The 15,574-nt window shown below is 38.4% G+C and overlaps 1 protein-coding gene across 15 annotated transcripts in view; it reads right to left on the reverse strand.

The window, feature by feature from the left end:
- The window catches only part of CDC42BPB (CDC42 binding protein kinase beta), a 96,840-nt gene that overhangs the window by 8,481 nt on the left and 72,785 nt on the right, over window positions 1–15,574 (reverse strand). For 4 of the 15 annotated variants that reach the window (XM_057397113.1, XM_057397112.1, XM_057397116.1 and 1 more), the window contains exons 22-31: window positions 15,519–15,569; window positions 14,339–14,428; window positions 13,824–13,913; window positions 13,321–13,426; window positions 10,808–10,944; window positions 10,106–10,245; window positions 8,454–8,535; window positions 4,489–4,705; window positions 4,020–4,082; window positions 19–615 (exon numbers count right to left, since the gene is read on the reverse strand). In XM_057397113.1, the coding sequence (XP_057253096.1) occupies window positions 19–615; window positions 4,020–4,082; window positions 4,489–4,705; window positions 8,454–8,535; window positions 10,106–10,245; window positions 10,808–10,944; window positions 13,321–13,426; window positions 13,824–13,913; window positions 14,339–14,428; window positions 15,519–15,569 (1,573 nt within the window). The remainder of the gene's footprint in view (window positions 1–18; window positions 616–4,019; window positions 4,083–4,488; window positions 4,706–8,453; window positions 8,536–10,105; window positions 10,246–10,807; window positions 10,945–13,320; window positions 13,427–13,823; window positions 13,914–14,338; window positions 14,429–15,518; window positions 15,570–15,574) is intronic. The other 11 variants (XM_057397119.1, XM_057397118.1, XM_057397123.1 and 8 more) reach the window with 6 other exon arrangements.

Here is a 15,574-nt window from a genome sequence, read left to right on the forward strand (position 1 = left end):
AGAAAAACATATACATACTACAGGCAACAGGAGTTGCAGGCCACATTAGTTCCTGCATGCGTGACCTTCGACCTTGCGAATCGACGTATACTCCCATATGGCTGAAGCAAAGCAGGTATTCCTCATTACTGAGCTCCACAGCACAAAGGGCATCAAAAGACTGCTGTGAGAGGAAGATAAGCGAGGGGTCATTAGGATTTACCAGGTTTATAGATTGTCCATCTCCCTGGATGGTCAACAGAGAGAACCCAGACTGGTAGCCAACACAGAGCTTGTCCTTGAACACTGTCATCCACTGTACAGTTCCTGGAGCCTGAATTTCACCAAATTTTTTGTGGAAAGGTTTAGTTCTGTGAATTTCATAGCAAAAAACCTGTCGCTTGACAGCCACAAACAAACACGTTGAGGAACTCTTCTTTAGCATTCCAGTTGTAATCAATTGGCAGCCTTTAGTTTCTGCAAGCTTAATGTCAAAGTTTCCTTCTGACCCATCCAGAGACGCCCAAGGGTAAAGGTGAACATGATGGTTCCGACCGCAGATGAGGATGATAATTTTCTCTTTGGGTGCAAGCTCTATCTGGTACACCTTCTTGCAGTCAGCAGCTCGGACTATCACTGCAAAGGAAACAAGAGGCGCTTAAGTTAAACAAGAAAACCACCAGGCCTGGAAACACTGCAGTGTTATATACTGATGTCTGAAAATGAATCTAAACAGTGACACGTATCAGATAAGAAAGAGTATGTATTATACATATTCAATCCTTTGTTATTAATTCTCAGAGCAAACAATCAAACAAAGCATTCCTGCAACTCATTCTTGTTGATACAAAGTCTCAGCAATGCTTTGCAGGAAAAGACTGCTTAACATCTGGGATAAACAGAAATTTTTTTACAGAACATCTGTACTATCTATACACTGCAAGACGCTGTATCTACTGAAATGGGTCCCACCTTCAGGAAAATATTTGCATCTTCAGTAGATTACAGAAGATGACCAAATTAGCAGAACACAAAGTGAAGAAATACAAACTATTTAATGATGATAATTGAGTATAAAAAATGCTGTACTGCTGGCAAATGTCTTAGCCAAACACAGAAGCAGAATAGTAAGCAGGTGTTAAACACTCATATGGAAAGGCAAAAAATGCTGTGTGATGGGGAAAGAATAAGGAGGAACCAATTTAAGCTGCAGTGAGAGAGGTTTAGGACAGGTGCCAGGAAAAGCCTTCTCACAGCTAAGGACTAGTTAGGCTACCATGGAAGCTGGGGAGTTTTACATTCTTTAAAACAGGGTTAGAGGCAACTAAGAGGGTTAGGTACAGTATGTTCTGCTTTGGGGATTGTGGGTATACAGGCACTTTCAGGAAAGTACTGAATATTTCATGGAGAACAAATAGAAGACATGAGCCAATTCCAAACTAGGAAACATAATATGCATAAGCCAGTTATATTAAAATGTAACTTTCAGTTTTCTGTTAGTTGAATGTATTAAAAATATTTGTGAATAATAATTTTAAAAAGTAAACTAGAGATTTTATGCATTTTTTTCACCAATAGTTGAATAACCATGCCAAGTTACCAAATTCTGTAAACTTTGGAACAACCTTGGCTGTTCAGATTACAAATCCAAGTGCTTTTGTGGTGTCTCTCCCCCTTGCACAAATAGATGATATGTCTCAAGAAATGTTCTATGAAATAACCAGCTTGGAACTTTGCCACAGAGAAAGATTGTTTTTTTCCCTAGCTCCAACTTCAGCTTACAGTTTAGTTTACTTGTCAAGAACTGAGTTATGTTCTGACCAAAGACCTTTGATATGAGCAGCTAGCAGCTAATTAATACTGAAAATTACACCTGCCATAAAATAAGGGATTACAATTTATAAAAATTCTATTAATATACAGGAACTTGCCATAGAAACCCCCTGCAAAACATTTTATAATTTAAAACCAAAATTGGTAAATCCTTTTCACATTTCCATATGACATGGTGATGCAGATAATCATTCATTCATGAAATGACCTTTTAAATTCAGTGCACAATTTTCTTTTACGCATGAAGCTGTACTGGAATCTCTGGAATTATTTGCATCAAAAGTTATTTTTATATCTAAATACTTAAAGAATGGTGACCACTGGAAGCTTGCTCAAAGGAATGGCATTTATTACTGCTAAAAAGAATTTCAAATACCTGCTGTCTCACTCTGCAGTGCAGATTCTCCCAGAAATGGGCAATGCCTTATTCCAAGCAACAAGCAGCAGTAACATTTCGCTTTCTGGCCCCAAAAATCACACCCCTGACTTCATTTGTTTCTGAAAGTCAAGTAAGTCTTTAAAAACCTCTATTCGCTATTTTATTTTACACTGAAATACAACTTTTAGCATGACTGCAATCCAACTTTTAAATTGCAACAAACTAAATTGCATTGAAAAAGGAAATTCAAGTTCTTCCATTGAAATTGGAATGACAATGACTGAAAACAATCAAAGGGATATTTCAGGAGTGTCTCAGTGATTTTTCCAAATGTGGAAATGGCACTTCTTAATTTCACAAATCTGTATTACTGACCTCAACATCCTCAATTCCCACATAGTTAAAGACACCAGAAAAAAACAAGCTTAAAGGTTATAAATACAGGTGAAGAGAGCACTGGGTATTTTGTTAGAAACACTACTATCAGAAAGCCAAGGTTGTTACCTCTTATACCACAAAAAAACATGGATTTAGAGTGTTGTCTAAATTTAGAGTGCCTCAGGAGTTATGAGAAATTTTAAAAGGTATGTTTGGTGCTTTTAAATTCAGAGAAAAAAAAAACACAACCCAACAAATATATCCTAAGGTAATTTGGAAAAGGATAAATGGTAGTAGATGAATGTATTTGAAATCTGCACTGCTTCTTAGAAATACATTACTTAACTTCTACAAATTCAGTTTAATTCAATTAGTTTATTCATTTTTTTGTTCATTTGTTTGTTCAAAATAAAAATATCTTACATTGGAAACAGACAGCAAAATTAACCAGACTTGTTCTTTGCTTTTCCATGCTTAAAACTGCATTTTGTATGGATTGACCCCAAATATCCCCGTACTCATGTGCTAGCAATCCTTCTGGCCTCCACGCTTTCCCCACCATACCAAGGCATGTCTCCCACTGTTACTTGCACTTGTGCTCAGTGTATCAGGGTAAAGGGAAAAATGCTTCCCTTACTCCCTAGCTGTGATGCCTAATAATACAATAGAGGGATAAGCCTGTGCTGCCCAGTGACTATGCAGCATATGCTTTGCTTTGGTATCTGGGGCACACTGTGAATTTACGGAATGTACATGGTAAGTCCTCTGGAAGACCACGCTAAATGGATTCCATTCTTCCCAAAGCAGAGGGCAGAATTCATTAAGAGCAGGAAGGAAAAAGCAGGTTCAGAAGGAAGCATGGGGTCAGGGAGATTAAGAGATAATGGAAAGTGGGCAAGCAAGGCATTTGCTTTGGCCATCATCAGGAAACAGAATGCAAGTGGTTGCGAAATTTCTGGAAGAAATAGACAACAATATGTAGTTGTTTTAATGGGAAGTCTACGAACTCTTGCGTTGCTTGCCCTGGCTGCCTAACTTCTAATTCATGCCAGTGTCGATGATACAAGCTGGAGTAAGTCTGCTTTGATGTCAAGTTTTTCTTGCTCAATTCAAGTTCTATTTAGTAAGTGCCACTGTACATCAACTGCTGCTGCGTGGGCTGTGCGTGCTCTGTGTGCTGAAGCATTTTGTTACCTGCTGTGGGAACACAGTTTAGGTGAGAATGTGTCAGAATATGCTCAGTAACTCATCCCTTTAATTTCAGCCAGTCAATTGAATGTAATGATAATGATAAAATTAGTGCTTGTATCTCACATTCACTTTTCCTTCTCATCAATTAACTGAGTACTTAACATACATGAAGGGCTGTTGTATAACCTATAACAGCATTAGAAGTGATGGAGCTCATTATTCTCTGTGCAACTACTGCATGCATTATGGCCTAACTTACCATCGCGGGTCACCTCTATCACATACAGCCCTTCTTCTGATCCAATTGCTATTCTATCTTGATCTAAACCAGGAAGGGAAAATAACAACAACAAAAAAAGGCTATTAATTCAGCTCCACTTAATCTTCTCTTTAAAACAGACTGTTTGCTTTGAACAGCTGGAAAAACTTCTGGACAAACAGATTTTCAACAGCAAATCAATTTTGCTTAACTTCATGCAGTCTGTCAAATGCATGCTATATATCATATTTCTGTAACAACCTGTTGAACAGCTGAATAGTATTATTTACTCTAAGTGGATGAAGAAATCTGAATATGAATGCAAGACTAGCATTTCCCCATGTTATTAAACTCCTACAAAGGAATTCAGGTGAGGAATTTATTTCAAGGTGTCAGGGCTCTCACTACAGAAACCCATCTAAAAGCTTCAACAACCCTCATGCACTTATGAAAGTTAAAGCAAACATACCTACAATAGCAGCAGCTAAGCTTGCTTTAATAAGAGGCAGTGTACTGTCATAAGCTTCTTGTGGAATATGCACAACCTGGTTTTTCAGTCTGTTTTTGTGGAGGATAGACTGCAACCCTTCTAGGATTCCAACCCACTTTCTCTTCTCATTCTCATTTTCCGTCAGGATGAGTAGAGAACAAGACTTTGAAGGCAAACCTAAGAGAGAAGCTGTCACCTTTTAACAGAGAGAGTTAAATTAATAAGAGTAATAAAAGCTTTTTTTTGTCAGTATTATATACATCACAGAAGTGTGAAAGTAAAATACACTTTTTTCATGACAACGCGATGATGTACCTGAGGGATAATCAACGCAGCACACAGCTAATACGACCACAGTGCTTCAAAGAACCCCACACAAGCTACAGTGGCTTTGTTTAAAAATACTCAGTCTTGCTTAATTATTCTGAATCCTAACATATGGGCAATGTACGCTACATTCCTTTCCTACAATAATCGGCACATTGCAGTAAAAGGTTCATTCCTGCTCTGAACTGAAATTGCAGTAGCATGCCCTAATTTGTCCTAATTCCTTCCCCCCCCCCCCCCCCCATTTTTTAATAACATTTTAAATGACTCACATGCTTTCTCAGTCAGATGCATTTAAACACAATGGCATTGCTAGGGTCAGTTCTGCATTTTGATTTTGCTACTTGATTTTCAAAGTATTTGTCCAGGAGGAAGAGCACATTATATGTGCATTAAAAGCTCTAAAGAAAAGCAATGTTTTGAGACTGAAATACTGCATTCTCCCACTTCCCCATGTTAAAAGGAAATCACTGTGGTTTCACCTAATTTTCAGTAAACTGTCTAAGGATCTCAAAGCAGAACACAGTCTGAATAGAAAAACTATCCAAAACCTTTCTGTTGTCCAAAGTATGCACTTAGTAGTTCTTAACCTAAGTTTTGTGTCCTGTATGAAGAGACTGGAGTGTTTGTGAGATCATGGGAACTGTGCTTTCAGTCACAGACAAACAGGCCATTAGCCATTATCAGTCCTCAGAACAGACTTTTAGAAAAAACAGAAAAAGGCAGCAAAAGCCACAGAAGTGCAGAACTGAAGGCTGTAGCATGGAATAACACACCTTCAGCCTATATGCCTTGATAAGAAAAACACCGTAAAGGTGGATGATACAGTTAAGCAACACACTCTTCCCAGAAGAGTGAACTAAACAATTAACACTCATCTTAAAGATAAAATATATCTGAAAGTAAATTTGGGACAGTATAGTGTCAAAGACAGAACTTCAGAAGTAAAATGAAAGTGAAAAGCAGTAGGAAAAGAACTGAGTAGTTTCCAATTGCTCGTAGTTGTTATTACCCTGCACCAAGCTTTGTTCACATCTAAGCTGTAACAAAGCATTAGTATTTTAAAGATGGGGGTGTAACGGATAATATTTCTAAATCTGAAAACAAAACCAAACCAAATCTGACTTCAGCTATGGTTTTGCTTCTGATCTACGACTAGACTCCTTGGTCTTTTGAGGGAGGCATCTTAATGCAGGCAAATGTGGAAAAAAAAAAAATAAAAAATCAGAGAAGTTGGTCATAATAGAAATAGCATTATTCATCATACAAGAAATCCAGTGTTTGCTATTGAAACTCAAGGCTCCTTAGCTCAAACTGTTAAACTGTGTAAGGACTCCACTACAGATACTCTTGGCAGCCATGTATCAATGGCAGCACTTAAACTACAGTGTTCGATGGCCTAATATCCAGCTTTAAAATCTGGTTACCAAGGAGAGATAGGAGTCTGAGACAAGTTCTTCCTCTTCCTGGTTTCATGGGGGGTTAGAGGTGGCAATATTTTAGTGTTTGGTAGCATTCTCGTATTGCTTTCTGGTGATGGAAGATCAAAAAGAAATGAAAATCTGTCTTTGGTGGCTACCAATATAACTGTTACATGAAATTATACATATGAAAGAAGGATCAGATTTTTACACAGATGATGTAAAGTAACAGTTTTAGCTGTTGTGTAGAAGTCGCTCTATGTCATTATGTCAGCAAGATGCAAAACTAGCAATAAATGAAATGCAGAAAATAAACTCTCTTATATCAGGTATTACTGGTTTCCAGTTTTAGAAATTCCTTTTTTGAAGGAGAATATAAAACTGAGAAGAGAGGTGGACTTTGGCAGCTTTCTCTGGCCCCTTCAAAAGGTTATCTAAAGGGATACAATCACAAACCAGACTTATAGATAATTCATATCAGATCTCTTTAGTAGGGGATGACCTGATCAAACTGGAGACATTTTGTCATGTTTATCCATGCAAGTATTCTTACATGGGGTTATATTTGACTTTTTTCTTCGATACATTTTCAGTTAAAAACTGCAGGCAGAAATTAGAGCAGCAAGTCAGGCAGGTTATAATGTATGAATGCCTTGTTCTTAAACAAATCAACCACCATTCTGTAGAGCTCATTTTCTCTCCTCAGAAGTTGCTTCCCATAGTATTCTGTGTTTGCTAATTTGCGAAGAAAGCAGGCAGATGGGAATAAAATAACCCATCAAACAAACAAAACCCATTTAGAAAAAAAGTAAAACAAAACTTAAAGTAGTAGTAAACTAAAGGATAGAAATTCACTGCAGAAAATATTTCTACATAAAAGGAGAAAGGACATGGAACTGTTGAAACAAGTCCAGAGAAGGGCCACGAGGATGATCAGGGGACTGGAGCACCTCCTGTATGAAGACAGACTGAGGAAGCTGGGGCTGTTCAGTCTGAAGAAGAGAAGGCTGCGTGGAGACCTCATATCAGCCTTCCAGTATCTGAAGGGGGCCTATAGGGATGCTGGAGAGGGACTCTTCATTAGAGACTGCAGTGACAGGACAAGGGGTAACGGGTTAAAACTTAAACAGGGAAAGTTTAGATGGGATATAAGGAGGAAATTCTTTCCTGTTAGGGTGGTGAGGCACTGGAATGGGTTGCCCAGGGAGGTTGTGAATGCTCCATCCCTGGCACTGTTCAAGACCAGGTTGGACGAGGCCTTAGGTTATATGATTTAGCGTAAGGTGTCCCTGCCCATGGCAGGGGGGTTGGAACTAGATGATCTTAAGGTCCTTTCCAGCCCTAACTATTCTATGATTCTATGAAAAACAAACCCACTGAAGCATTCAAGTAGCCGAGACATCTCCAATGCAAAACCCTAAAGGACCAAAAGATTTGGACTGCATGTGACTGTCAGCTCTTTGGCTTCCATGTTCCACCGACTTGATTCTGTATGACTGAGGATCAGAGACTATGAAAACAGTGAGTCTGTGTATTTAAATGCAAGACATTGTAGATAATGGTTACCGACCTACTCTTCTCTGTATTTTAAAATTTCAGATTAAATATAATCCACATAAAACCTAGGAAAGATGTTCATGTTATTAAAAACGAAAAACAGCATTCAGAGAGAAGATACACTCAAGAGGATATTGTACCTAAGCCAATTATTTTCTAATTTTTTTTTCTATTATACTTCAATATGGAATTAAGGAAATTGAAACTTCATTTTTTTATTTTTTATTTTTTTTAATATACAAGACAACACATGACAAAAACTAGAATCAGTGAGCACAACCCAGCTTCAGACTACTGTGTTACAGCATCAGTTCCTAAAGCAAGAGTCCTCCAAAGCCAAGAAAGAAAAACCAGGATCTGGTAATACCAATGGAAGAGGAGACTAAAATATTATAATCAAGAAAATAAAAAAAGCCGAGCATTGTATATAAGGAAGTAACAAAAGAAGGAGAACTTTGTTCTTTACAATTCAGTTATAAGAGGAGTATCACATTGCTCCTCTACGCATTTCAGAACCCCATGTAAATTCTTATACTTCTGCGTAACTTAAACATTAAATATGGGTAATGTACTTTGCTGTCAAAGCAAAACACTCATAATTAGCTTGTGTTTTCTTTAAAGGTAAATTGATAGCCTTACCCTGAATATGCAAGGGATGTCTTTACGAGTTGCATGTATTACATCCGATGCTAGGACAGAGCTCACACAAAAATCTTCATCTCTAGTAAGAAAGAGAGCAAGAGAATCACATATACGCCCACACTAACATTATTCAACAAAATCTAATTGATATTGCAACTGCTTCAATAGGCTGCAATCTCCTAGCACCGCACAGAGGTCACAACTGCCATCACTGCTTGTTATGCTCTAACAATCCTTGACCTAAACAACTCACAAGCTTTAGTTACATTTCTACAGCATTTAGGATGTGTCAGTTCGTCCACCTGAAGTTAAGTGGGGTGGCTTTATGTAGTTTTGGTTTACCAGCCACATCTAATCTACAATTAGCAGCAAGTATATTGCTCTTCCAGCCCAGCAGACACATTAGAAATGAATAATTCATACCTCAATGTGTAGCAAGAGAAGGGCCTTTGGAAAAAAAGAAAAATTACATAAAAAGCTCTTGGCAACATAATTATAGTTTGTGGGATTCAAATAAGGGTTTTCAAAACAGCTAGATTTTATTCTCTATTACAGTAAAATAAACAGACATCGGAACAACTTTTGCATTTCAGAGTGCTCCACCCCAGAGGGCTTGACTACACAAGCCTTTTTAAACTGAATATGACCAAGCTGATCACCGTAACTGCCAATTTTAGTGTAAAGATGACACTAATGCCTGAAACCTGCTCATGCTAGAATTCATAGCTGTGGTGGTTAACATCTATTAAAACATCCAAGAATCCTCAGAAGACAGATTCAAAGAGGCAGCTACAATAAGCAGATAAAGCATTGGACAGTTGATACAGTATCTGGCTAAGTTGCTTCAAGCAATGCACTGATGTGAATGCTGCTATTTGCAACACTTCCACACTTCTGCTCCTGCTGTCAGCATGTCAGAGAGAGCTGACACTGACTGAGAATAAATGCGAGAACAGAACAGCACTGGTGCAAGCTCACAGTCCTACTGCCTGGAAAAAATTCAGATCAAGGTGCGTGTGCAAGCAAACTTTATATTTGACAGAGACAGAAGGTGCTGTAACATTAAAAGGTATTACACTTTCTTGATATTTCCATAAATGGAAACAAAGAAACTTATTGGTTACTCTGATCAATGTGAGTCTCAGATCTTTTTGCAGACAGTACTCAGTGGTTGAAGTGGTTCACCATGAAAAAGTAACTTCTGTCAGAAGGCAGTGCCAAAACTACTTTTACTGCCAATTAGTTGGTGTTTTTCTGAAGACTACTTCTGTTTTAATAATGTTCCTGAAATTACTGGGTATGGGATGATCTGTGACTTGAGGTTGAGGTCAGAGTGCGTGGCAGGGAAAAGCAATCTAACAAAGTCTATTTTTTTTTTTTCTATGTGTGCATATGGAATTCAAGGAAGAACCATGCTAGTAACATTGTAAATATTAGTGATTGTAGTATAAGTGACTATAAAGACACTTCAGTGACTTGCTATTGAGACAACCGATTTAGCCTAACTATTAGCTGCAGTCTATATACAGAACACACAAGTCTTGTTGGACAGAGCTCTCATGATCTTAGTTTCTCATGTACTATAAATAAATATTCCTGATAGTAAAAAAAAATACAGAGGGTTTCTACTCTGTCATAATAATACGAACCTGAGATCCAAGACTTGACTTGCAACAACTCCAGGCTGGGTGGATTTTCCTTCAGGCACATCATATAAGAACAGCTTACAGTCACAGACAACTGCATAAGCTCTCTGCCACCCTTTCTTAACTCCTGTAGGCTTTGGGACCTGCATATAAATAACTGATTGCTTATTAAATGTAAGCACATGTAGTAGGCACAGAAAGCAAGACATTTAGAAAAGCTTATACTTATATCAATGGTATTGAAAGATGTTCTACTTGCTCTTCAAAACAGAGTTAAAAATGTCAAGTAATCAAACAATCTTTTTCCTTAAGTTCAACCATTCCCTGTTACAGTTTAATAAATATATTAGGTAGCACTAGGACAAACAATGGGGCTTGTATATTCCACAAATGCCAAAATGGTAGGACAGTTTATCTTTTATATTATGCTTACATCAACGATGACACCAATTCTTCCTCAAAACATGCTTCCCCCCCCCACTTACGAACATTGTAGCTACTAATCTACTAACCTTTAGCTGTTCCAGTAAAACCAACCATTTCTCCCACATTTAAAGCAACGAAGGTTAAATAAGTTGACGGCACACAAAGCCCTAAGGCTTTAGCACAGTTTAGGAGATCTGTTTAAACGTACTTAGAGGTTCCAACCTGCATAGCTCTAAGTGGAGTTTAGTATTCTCTTGTCCAAGAACAAAAGACTGTTACCTTTACATAACCTTTATAGGCGGTTCCTATTCCTCTTTGCACATCTACTCCAAGAGGCCTTTTGGCTTGCTCAGGGGGTATAGGACAGACCTGAGGTGCACTATCCTTGCAGGAAACATGGCATGCAAATGAACACACTAAGTACAAAAGAGAAAATGCACAGTGAAACGCCTGTATAAGTCATAACAGAAGATTAACATAGGTTAACCTTATGCTCAGCAAATCAATTAATCACACTGAAACTGGCAGTCAAATATTGCAATAGCCCACTATGCTAAACAACTGAACACACCTAGTCTGAGACTCTCCAAAGTGCTTTTATTGTCTCTTTTAAGCCTATTACTTCTACAAAGGGCAGGAACTGAATCCAGATTTCAAGGCAACTTATGAAAGCATTTTCCAGAAGGAAAAGGAGTTGGTCAGCCTCACTGGTATTAAGCAGCAACTAACCCAGTCACTGAATTGAAAAACTATTAAAGAAGGAATAAAAATTACAGGGCAGTGATAGGAAAGAAATATAGTAGCTGTTTAATTTGATCCAAGTATGCAAGAATAATGCAAAGAAAAAGTAAAACTAAACTGACAAAAAAAAAGGGGTTAAACTATTAAACACAGGCAATAGAGTTGAAAGCGTTAATAAAGTAAAAACCAGGGGACAAAGACTGAAATGCTGTGTGGTGAAAGGGACATAGAGTTTAACTATACTAATTGTTGCATCCTTTCTTATCATTTACACCACAGTGTACTTAGCAAGAGACAGGGGTTTCTAGGTCTCCTGTCTGTAAAGCGCTTCACACAGAAGCGCTACACAGCAAAAACTCAGCATATCCACCACTTCACATGAGATAGACTACAAGAACTGCAGAATGAATTAACACATGATATCAGGGCATTTGACCCACAGTTTATGGGCCAGATCTTTCCACGGAGACTTTGCTGGTTTGTCCCAGCTATCCTGTTTCTACCAGTAGGCTTGGGAAGGCAGTGCGAGTGGCACAGCACTGTGCTCTATTCTCTGCTTTCTCCTAGCCATATTCTCAGAATTGGGCATTTGGCAGATACTCTATCCACATGCAGTCCCATAGTTACAAAGGGTCAAAGGATTCCAGTAAACCTGGGAACAGCCTGTTTCTCTGCTAGAGCTACAGACTGGCCTACAAACCCCCTCCTCATGATGCCTGAGGGAACAGCCAGGAGAGAGGGCAGTCCAGAGCAGCCTTTCCAGCTTGTTCTTTGAGCTATGGTCTGCTCCCAGAAGGACAGGGGTTACCAAAAAGTCATGCATGGAAAGTGCTGCATGTGCTCTCCAAGACCAGATAATAAATTCAGCTCTTTCAGGAGGCATCGTAAGTATTTGTGACTGTGAATATCAAAGCACACAGGTTACCTAAATAGGGAAAATCCACAGGATACAGCCAGTTCCACAGGCCTCTAGAAGTGCAGCTGTATTTTACCATAGTCTCCAGCATTAAAAAGAGGGGGAATTGGGAAAAGCAAGTGTGTGGGAGTAAACATTGCAAAATTTTGTTCTACTGGAGTCATCTGTATTCTCAGGTCAAAATGATTGTGGTTTTGTTGTTTTTTTTTTTTCCTGTAGCTATCACTACGTGGAGTAGAAGACGCAAACTGGAAAACTAATCATGCAGAGTTTCACCAAAATATGAGAAAAAACCCCCAAACCAAATCTGACAGCTACACTAAGGGAAAAATGCCATTTCATACTTGCAGGAAGAGATGCAAAACAAGAGTTTAGAACTGTCATCAACAGGAGACAAAAGGAAGCCCCAGGGCAAGTGCTGGCGGAGCATAGGTGCTCCTGGGGAAGAGCTGACACCAGAAGATTTTCCAGGAAAAAAATCCTGAAGGGCAGATGAAGCAATCTGAATATGATACTGAAGGTGTCAGTGGAGAGGGTTTCACTAGCAAGAACTAAGCTGGGCACAGACATACATAAGGTTATTTACACTGTGCTGCCTTCAACAGATTTGTGTGTTCATGTGTCTAATCAAGGTACAGATAAATATTTTCAAATAAAATTCCTCCATATACTCAAACATTGAATTCAATAGTGACACATGCATCACAGAAAGCACTGTAAATAAAACCAATGGACAGTGAGACAGGCTACAGGTCAAAAGCCCCAGCAAATGGTCCTCCCAACATATGGGGTTTAGAATCAGGATAGCACAAAACAGACAGACTCAGATTTCTGGTACCAGAGCATTGCTGTAGTCTTCTCCACTATGGAAGCATAAAGCAGTCCTGCTTCCCCACTTCCAACTCCCAACTCACAATGTAACAACACTAAAGGTAGCAGAATTAATTAGCAATATGAAAGGGAACCATATTCTTTGATTTTAGAAGTCTGATGATGATATAGGAGAAAGGAGAACCAGTCAGTGGCAGCTACACCTCTCATTCCCTCTCCGTGGAAATGGTTGTGCTAGACTACTTTAGAGTTTTGGGACAATTTTTCAGGGACTTGCTGAAAACAAAAAGTTTAACTGACTCACCGTCACAGGCATAACCTTGTCGAACCAATCCCACCATAAGAGAAGTGCAGTGACTACACTGAGTGGGGCTTGTGAACGACTTGATATTGAGCTGATGAGCTTTAGGCTGAAAGACACATTCAGGATAAAAAAAACAATACAATTTTTACTTTCTGTACTTATGTAATAGAAGCAACTCCCTTCACCACCCTCCAGTGTATCAGAGTGTACATTATGAAACCTGGGCTTCTTTCAAGTAAGTGCAGCTTGTAAAAGATGTTGCAAGACAATTTTATTTCCAACTGCATAAGACACTTAAACCCAAACCTACAACCATTTCTTATCATCCCTTCTGACAAATTAAAACCCACCAACTTGCATGTGGAAACATTTGATTAAAAACACAGACCTAACAAGCAAACACATGACAAACCCAAACAGGACAAGAACAAACACAGAGGGCTAGTTTATAAATGGCATTTTTTCCTTTGTTCTTTATAATAAGGTTAGCACAGTCCCCCTACCTTTGGTACAGCTAGAGAAATGGATTGAATGGTGGGGGAAGGAGCAGCAGGCATCCTCTGAAGCCGAATTGGTTCCTGAATCACAAAAAACTGTAATTGAGCAAAATGAGGCTTCAAGAATTTGTTTCAAGATTGGGGTGGCAAAGCTTATTGTGGTCTGATTTTTTTCCTTTCTTTTTCTTCAAATTATTAACAATTTTATCATCATTTACATTGCCATTCTGATTTAAGAGAAACAGATTGTGTTTTAAAGCACTCACAGGAAAGCCTGCACACAAAAACACAAGCAGCAATACAGAAAACATACGTAAATGAGTTACACCAACATACACAGAGCCAGCAAAAAGGTTTCATTTGCAGATGTCCTCAAAGCAGTTGCAATTAACACTGACACGTTGTAAATAAGCAACATTCAATCCTTCTTCTTCATAATGAATGCTGCAGCATGTATTTATCATGAACAAGACAGAGACTTTCTAGTGAATTACTCTTCAGGGTAAAAAAACCGCTCTTACTTCTTGTTGTTGCTCTGCAGTTACAACCAAAGTAGATGGTAAAACTTCCGACTTGGGGCCCTGGGTTTCCTGCTCACTAATAGAACTGGTCTGCAAAAGTGACAGCAAGCATGTTTAGATACCACAGATCTGATGAAGTGTTCTCACATCAACAAGATGGAAGCAAAAACCAACGCTGATTTCTATGTGCAGTACACATACCTCTAACAACTTTCCACTCTGGAAAAAAACAAATAAAATTTTTCCTCAAAATGAACCCTGCCACCTGATGGAAAAGCTGTAAAACCGGAAGTACTGAAATGCAAAACATAGGCAGCATAAATGCTGCAACAGCCACCTTCTCCCAGCAAGGCTGTGTCTAATCTCTTACATGCAGGTATGGAATGATGTCTGAGAAGCTTGGCAATCAGCCATGGAATAGCTTATTTCTCATGGTAGCTTACTACAATAGGATTTTTATAGCACACAGCAGCCAGTAATTCTGCCAAAAGAAAAATTCTTAAAGTAGTGCTACACCATCTTTTAAATAATTGTTTAAAAAAGGTTGGCCTCTGTTATTAAAAAGAATCACATCTCCTTCATCACATTGACTTATATTTCACTAAAATTGATGAATAGCATCCATTACAAGCCTTCTATTAATTTCACACTTAAATTAGCAACTACTATTTGCCAGCACAAGGGGGAAGTATGCTACAATTCCAGAGCTAAAGCAGCTGGATGTGGAAGTAGGACACTGTATTACTGTACTCTAAGGACATCATGAAAATCATGATTAACAAACATCTGATTAGACATCACATCAATGATGTAATTAGCACTAAAGGCACCAAGTAATGAATCACTCACTTCCCAGCCAGTTTAGACAAGAAGACAGCTCAAGTTCAGCTAGCTCACTAAATATATTCAGATATTTGTTATTTTTTGAGTTATGAATTGATTGGTAGAGCTAGGCCAGTTAAGATCAAATTCTACCATTATGTAATATGAACTATTTGAAAATTCTAAGTGTGATTCAGCTTTAGCCATATAGATAATAAAAACATAAGAAAGTAAGCCTGTAAGAGGTTTAGTGGATTAAATTATAGAGAAGTCAAGAAAGCAAAATATCTAGTTTTAGAAGGCCTTTTTTACTACGACAGGTCACAACAAGGAGACAAAACTACTTGCAAAAACTTACTTCTTCCCAAAAGGCTAGCAGAGAAGATGTAGACGAAGAAGAAACAGAATCCTTTG

This window comes from Pezoporus wallicus, unplaced genomic scaffold (assembly GCF_028554395.1).
Source record: "Pezoporus wallicus isolate ANWC-B61680 ecotype Strahan unplaced genomic scaffold, APGP_CSIRO_Pwel_v1 contig_7068, whole genome shotgun sequence".
NCBI classification, from domain to species: Eukaryota; Metazoa; Chordata; class Aves; order Psittaciformes; family Psittacidae; genus Pezoporus; species Pezoporus wallicus.